The sequence below is a fragment of the Oratosquilla oratoria genome, chromosome 43, assembly GCF_046742065.1.
Source record: "Oratosquilla oratoria isolate Oo_2021 chromosome 43, ASM4674206v1, whole genome shotgun sequence".
Taxonomy (NCBI): Eukaryota; Metazoa; Arthropoda; class Malacostraca; order Stomatopoda; family Squillidae; genus Oratosquilla; species Oratosquilla oratoria.
In genome coordinates, this window is record NC_134819.1 from 8,130,827 (window position 1) to 8,138,326 (window position 7,500).

The window sequence follows — 7,500 nt, forward strand, 5'->3', positions numbered from 1 at the left end:
CTCTCTCGTTGATCGGCCATCGCTGACTGTGAATGTAAACACACCCGTAATCGACCTCCAACTATTTCAAAGAAATTATAGAAGATCCAGAGAGCTACTGTCTTCCAGCCTTAGTTGAGCACAACAGTAAGCACCAGACGTCAGTTTTGTGGTATAAGTAGTTTTAAGGGATAAAGGACTTAGTCAATATTTGCCATAAGAAAATCCTATCCTTGGCCAAAACCCTTCTGCCCAGTGCTCCGCCCGTGTGCGCACGCGCAGTTCGAGGAGTATGACCTGTCTTAACGTCATACCCATAACACTGCAGCCCCATTAGCACCAATTGCCTACATTCTGCCATATTCCTGAGGCAACATGGCTTATTCTGGGCCGGCCACCTCACCGATATTGATGCCGACCTCACCCTTAGCGAGGGCGAGGACATCACTGAGCAACATTGGCCTTTATTGCCAATTCACGAGCAACATATTGGTATCATAACATGACAGCCACTGGTCCCAGCTACCCAACCCACCACCACCACCACTACTGTCACCACTGCCACCACAGCCGTCACCGCAACCGCAGTAGCCGCTGTCACAGCCACCCCACCCACACCCACACCACCACCATCACCAAAGTACCTGCGGACCAGACTTCGAACACGAGCAAATCCTATTCTCCAGCTTTTAAGTCGTTCAAGCACGATGACAACTCCCAACCCACGGCTTTCGATAACTCCCCCTCTCACCCACACTCTCTTCCTCTCCTCCACAGTTCACTTCCCCTAGTTGCCAATACCTTTCCTACTTTTACCCCCAGAACTGCTTATGTTAAACTCATCTTCCGTGAGAACCCGACCGTGGATATGAAACTTTGCTGGCTTGCTAAAATTACTAAGTCATTCAGGCTCGATCCTGAGTTAGCTGAAGTGAAAATTTTTGCTGTCACCTCTCGGTATGTGTATATTTCACGCAGACGTACCAAGATAATTGAGAGCACCATGAAGAGTAATTTCTTATCTTTAAAGCTCGATGTTCAGGATTCGATTGATAGACCACGTAAATTTTCCACTTATCTCGTCAACCGCTATATTGTCGGCGTTGACCCGTCCCAAGCAAAAATTCTTCCTGGCGTATACAGCGTGCGCCGCTTCTACCAACACGGTACACCCATAAACCGCCTTGTTATCGTCTGGAGCCACCCATAACCACTGCCTATAGAACATCACTTCAGCTTCCTTCCTTGCCTACCACCGTGCGAGTTCCGAAGGATGAAAGATGAACAGCCTTGGCGCTTTAAATGCTGGGGTGTCGGACATATATCTCGGTATTGTACTGCTTCCATTGACAAGTGTGGATGATGTGCAGTTACTCACCCTTCCCACACTTGCCCACATCACACCCACTCTGAGCCCACCAACACTGATGGGATTTCTGCAGCCGACCAACTTCCCAATCCCAATCCATCCACGTGGAAATGCCCCCGCTGTCACGAACCCGGAGTGAATGTATGGCATGGATGTACGAAGCGCGCTCAGGTGGCCACCTCACAGACTCCACACATACCACCACCACCACCCCCTCGGTCGCACCCAAAAGCCGTCCCACTGCTGACACCCTTAAGCCTACCAGACTCACCGCAAGTAATTGCCCTCCGTGAGGCCGTTGTCAACCTAACGGCATGTTGCACAGCAATTACAACGCGCTTTGGCGCAATTAAAAATCACATCGATAGCCTAGCCCCACAACATGCCTGTACAAAGTGCACACTAGCCACACATGTCGAATCACATCAATCTCCTTCTCTCTTATGCTCTTATGTTCTTAGGTTCTTATTATTGCCGTACAGCTTCACTGTACTAGTAACGTCACCTGCGCGTCACGCATACTATGTATAAATAGAATTTACCTACTGTACCAGCCTTGTCGCTCTATGAGCGTAATAAATCTATATAAACAAAATCTCTCTCTCTCCCTCTCTCTCTCTCTCTCTCTCTCTCTCTCTCTCTCTCTCTCTCTCTCTCTCTCTCTCTCTCTCTCTCTCTCTCTCTCTCTCTCCTCTCTCATCTCTCCTCTCTCCTCTCGCTCTTCTCTCATCTCTCTCCTCTCTCATCACTCTCTCCTCTCTCTCCTCTCTCTGGCTCCTCTCTCGTCTCTCTCCCCTCATCTCTCCACCTCTCTCTCTCTCCCTCTCCCTCTGTCTCCTTCCTTTCTCCCTCTCCCCCTTTCTCTCTCTCTCTCTACCTCTCTTTCTCTCTCTCCCTCTCTCTCTCTCTCTCTCTCTCTCCCTCTCCTCTCTCTCTCTCTCCCTCTTCTCTCTCTCTCGTCTCTCTCTCTCTCCTCTACTCTCTCTCTCTCCTCTCCTCTCTCTCATCTCTCTCCTCTCTCTCTCCTCGCTCCCCCTCTCTCTCTCCATCTCTCTCTCTCTCTCTCTCTCTCTCTCTCTCTCTCTCTCTCTCTCTCTCTCTCTCTCTCTCTCTCTCTCTCTCGCTCTCTCTATCTCGCTCTCTCTATCTCTCTCTCTCTCTTTTCTCAGTCCCCCTTGCATGTCTTGTTTACTTCCAACTTTATTTGTTCCTTCCTGTGCCATTTCTTTAACGTTTCTTCTGTTGATTAACTTTAATTAATCGAATTATTTTCTTCTTTTCGCTTCGTCTTTGTCCTTGAAAATTCTTCCTTCATGAAGCCTTTTCTGCGCGTGCCTCAACCCTGAGCAGAATAGAATAGTGTAATGTGGTAACGGGCAGAAAAAATATAAAGTTTACTACACAGCTGAAGTCTTCTCCCATTGAACGCAACCCCATCCCACCTGACATCAACCTCTTCTGTAACTTCCCTGAACCCCTCAACTTTTCAACTTCTCAGACCCTGAATATATTCATCCATTTATCAGATAACTCCCTCGACTCCTCAACCCCTCTATCCATTAAATTCACACCCCTTCCACCCCTCACCATCTCACCCCTCAACCGTCAACCATCTCAACCTTTGAATCAATCCACCTACTTATCAGACAACCTCTAAGCCCATTAACCCCTCAACCCATTAACCCCTCACCAGACAACACCTAAAGGCCTATACCCCTTAAGCATCACACCTGCTCAAACTATGACCAGATCCTTCACATACACTCTGAATCTCTGACTCAATCTCGATTAAGTATTCTCACGGTTATGTAATAATCATAAACTAGTTTTATTTTCATTTTTTATTTTATGTACACACAGGCGTGTGCTCATACAAGGTATGTGCACATGCACGTCAATGTATGTGCACATGCACACACGCATCTGCATAAAATTGTGCACACATGTGATGGGAAACACATAGGTAAACACGTCTGTAGGCACACATACACACACATACACGCCAACGCGCGCGTCCGCATGCGCACGCGCACACACGTACACACACACACACACACACACACACACACACACACACACACACACACACACACACACACACACACACACACACACACACACACACACACACACACACACACACACACACACACACACACACACACACACATTCACTTAAGCACTCAAGCACACAAACAGCCTATCACAAACAGCCTCTCACAAATAATCGTTCTCTCGCTCACTCGGAGGGTTTCTATTGCGCCTCGACTTTGAAACCTTTTGGGCGAACGCATTTTCTCTTGGAAATCGCTGTTTCCCCTAATTCGATTCCAGGATTCTTTTCCAGTTGCATTCAGGGTTTTAATCCACCGCTGATATTCGTTCATTCCTTGGGACACAGTGGGGTGAGCCCACGGCCACCTGTGGTCCCAAACCTTCTCTGTAACCGGTTTATTATTATTTTTTTTTTTTTATCGTCCCCTTCTTCATCCTTTTTTTTTCTTCTTCTTCAGTTTCTTTGTTTCCTTCTTCGCCTTATTTATCTTTTTCTTTTCATATTTTTTATTTCTTCATTTATTCTTTTATTTATTTTTCTTCTGCTTCTTCTGCATTTCTTCTTTCTTTCTAATTGTTTTGCTTCTTTTTGTGTTTCTTATTCTTTATTTATTTGTTATTTATTTTTATTATTACACTTTTTCTTATTCTTCTTCCTTTTCAATCTGTGTGGCTATGTTATTAATTTTATTTATCATTTGCACTACATATGTAAAATTGTATCAATATTAATATTTTGGATAATATCTTATGTCAGACAACAAAATGCAATGTGATGTCATAGAACGTCACATCACTTCAATTTATCACATAGTTTTCATTTTATTTTATTTTTATTTTTATTTTATCTTATTTCATTTTGTCTGGATATGTTGTCATTATATTATTTCATATTGTAAGTTATCTTGTGACATTTTTCGGGGATTTTCACAATTTTTTTACACCAATCACTCATGTCACTTACACAGTTACACCCTCGGACAACATTCCACACACACCGGAGCTGTATCTGACATCTATGGTTTAATAGTTACATTAATTTTTTTTATATTATTGTACACTGTATTAAAAAATCAATTATTGTACACTGTATTAACAACAAACGGGGCCACCCTCCAAGGAGGGAACGCGGTCCTGTTCTTACCATGTATACGGCCAGATTCATCCCAGAGTCACATTCCTCTGAAGTAGCATAGAGCGAAACCGGTCAGCAATAAACTCAGAAACTCGGAACTAGATCCGTGACTTCTTTTTCCACCGTCATCATATATATCTATATATATATATATATATATATATATATATATATATATATATATATATATATATATATATATACTGTATATACCAGAACTAACACCGCAGTCGGACGAAAGAAAGAGTTGAGGAAGCTAAACTATATATTTCGATTGCTAACTGCACTCGAAATACATACGTTGGTTTACTCAACTCTTTCTTTCGCCCGACTCTGCTCTTAGTTGTGATTTACAAATGTGTTACTACATTTCTCACTAGCAATATATATATATATAAATATATATATATATATATATATATATATATATATATATATATATACATATATATACATATATATTAAAAAAAATATATATATGTATATATATGTATATATATATATGTATATATATATATGTATATATATATATAAATATATATATACATATATGTATATATATATATATATATATATATATATATATGTGTGGGTTTTTTTTTTTTTCTTTCTTTCTTTCTTTCTTACTTCTCTTTCTTACCTTATCGGGGTCCCGTATCGACTTGGACGTTGGCCACAATGGAGCTCCATCCCTGTCTGCACATGGTATTTGTTATTTCTTCTACACACGTCCTTAATCCGTCTACATATTTTATGCGTGGTCTTCGTCTCGCCCTCTTTCCTTCTCTTTTTTCCTGTTAGGCACGTAGGTTCTAATTGTTGTTTTCTCATGACGTCCTACAAAGTGTAACGGTCTTTTCCTGATAGTTATTACTTCCCTCTCTGTACCTATTTGCTGCAGTATTTCTTCTTTTGTTTTAAATTCTGTCCATGAAATTTTCAGCATCTTTCTCCAAATCTACATTTCTACTGCTTTTATCCTGCCCTGTATTTGTATCCTCATTGTCTAAGTTTCACATCCATTTAATAATACTGACCAAGTGTAACATTTTACAAACATCTTTCTTGTTCTCATGTTAATTTTATTGTTAGTTACTGTTTAATTTTCTTGAAAGTATTTTTCGCTATTGCTATCCTTCTCTTTATCTCTTCGTTGCTTTTCCCATCCCAGGTTAACATGCTTCCTTGGCAATTGAATTAGTCCACCTGTGTCAATGTTCTTCCTTCTACTTAAATTCTTACCCCTGGACATTCTTGTTTTTTCGTCACTACCATCACTTCTGTTTTCTGCGAGTAACACAGTATCGTCTGTATATCTAATATTATTGAGATTTCTTCCTCCTATTGATACTCCTTTTAGGTGATAAATATCTCTCATGATTATCTCACTGTATAAAATAAACAGGCCTGGCGACATCACACATCCCTGTCTTACTCCTTTTTTATTCTTTTGCCAATCAGACAGTTCTTCTCCTATTTTCACAGCTGCTTCTTGTTTCCAATAGAGATTTACGATTAACCTTAAATCCTTCCCATCCACCCCTATTTTCTTCAACATCTCAATTAATTCATCGTGTCTTACTTTGTCAAGTGCCTTTTCGTAGTCCACGAAGCAGGCATATAGATCTTTTTGCACCTCTAACATATTTTCAGGTAGTAGTCTTACAACAAAAATCGCATACCTTGTTCCCTTATCTGGTACAAACCCATATTGTTCATTAGCTATTTCTGGCCTAATTTTGTTCCTTATTCTGTTAGTAATGACTCTTAAGGTTATTTTTGTTAAGTGGTTCATGATACTAATTATTCTATGTTTACTACATTCTAAAGTCCCATGTATTTTTGGTAAAGCTATGAAAACTGACTGGCACATTTGTTCTGTTAAATCCCCAGTTCCATAGACTTTATTGGCTATTTCTGTGATAATCTTAATTCCAAAATCTCCCAAAGCCTCAAACATTTCCGTTGTCATTTCATCTTCTATCCCTTTTCCTTTTGTCATTTTTATTGCGGTGTTTTTATTTAATCTTCCATTATGTCTTAACCCTCTTCATTAAGTGTCATCTAGTTCTTCCTTTACATCTGCAAATAGTTCCCCGATGTGTTCTTTCCATCTATCCTTCAGTTCTCTTTCTTACATTGCTACTGTCCCGTCTTTCTTAAGAATTGCTATATTCTGTTTATGTTTTCTTGTTTTTATTACCTCTTTTACTTTCTCGTTCATCCCTTGTTGGTCTGTTTTTTCTAGGCGTTCAATTTCTATGCATCTTTCGTTCATCCATTTTTCTTTTGCTCTTATACATTCTCTATGTACCTTTCTGTTAAGCTCTTTGTATTTCTCTTCATCTTTGTCTTTGTATTTTCTTCTCTCTTCCATTAATTCATGAATCTCGTCTGTCATCCATGGTTTTTTATTTCTTCTTTCTTTTGTTGGTATGATTTCTGACCCCTCTTCCATGGCCTTCTGTAGTGTCGTCCATTGCCACTGAGCTGATCCTACCTCTGTTTCGTCTGCTACATATTCTAGTGTTGTATACTTGATTTTGAATTCTAAACGGAATTGTTCTATGATTTCTGTGTTCTTTAATAGTTTCAACTGTTTACTTATATATATATATATATATATATATATATATATATATATATATATATATATATATGTGTATATATATATATATATATATATATATATATATATATATATATTTATATATTGTCAACACGTTCGGGAGGTGTTGAGAAGTGGAATCCACCTTGCTCAGGACACGCTCGATCAGGAACTCGGACATGTTCAAGCACTCGTACCCCACTTCACGAGGAGGAGGAAGAGGAGGAGGAGGAAGAGGAGGAGGAGAAGGGTGATCAGTCTTCAGATCAGGTTCAACGGGACACTTGAGTGTTTGCAGACACATCTTAAACGCCAAGAAAGATAAAGAAAAAAAAAATTCAAGTTTATTATCAA

At 40.0% G+C, this 7,500-nt stretch overlaps 1 protein-coding gene across 1 annotated transcript; it reads right to left on the bottom strand.

The window, feature by feature from the left end:
• Positions 1 to 1,515: 1,515 nt before the first annotated feature.
• Positions 1,516 to 6,540, bottom strand: LOC143021975 (uncharacterized). The gene is made up of 2 exons (XM_076179900.1): positions 6,121 to 6,540; positions 1,516 to 1,686 (listed from the first exon to the last, which is right to left on the bottom strand). Exons 1-2 carry the CDS (start codon positions 6,538 to 6,540, stop codon positions 1,516 to 1,518), a joined length of 591 nt encoding a protein of 196 aa, XP_076036015.1.
• Positions 6,541 to 7,500: the final 960 nt, after the last annotated feature.

Bases quoted from the DNA above. Each gene is read 5' to 3' on its own strand.
- LOC143021975 (XM_076179900.1), bottom strand. From the start codon at position 6,540: ATGACAAAAGGAAAAGGGATAGAAGATGAAATGACAACGGAAATGTTT. The intron at 1,687-6,120 runs GTAAGACACGAT...ATTGCGCCAAAG, and splicing joins ACGAAAAGGCACTTGACAAA to CGCGTTGTAATTGCTGTGCA.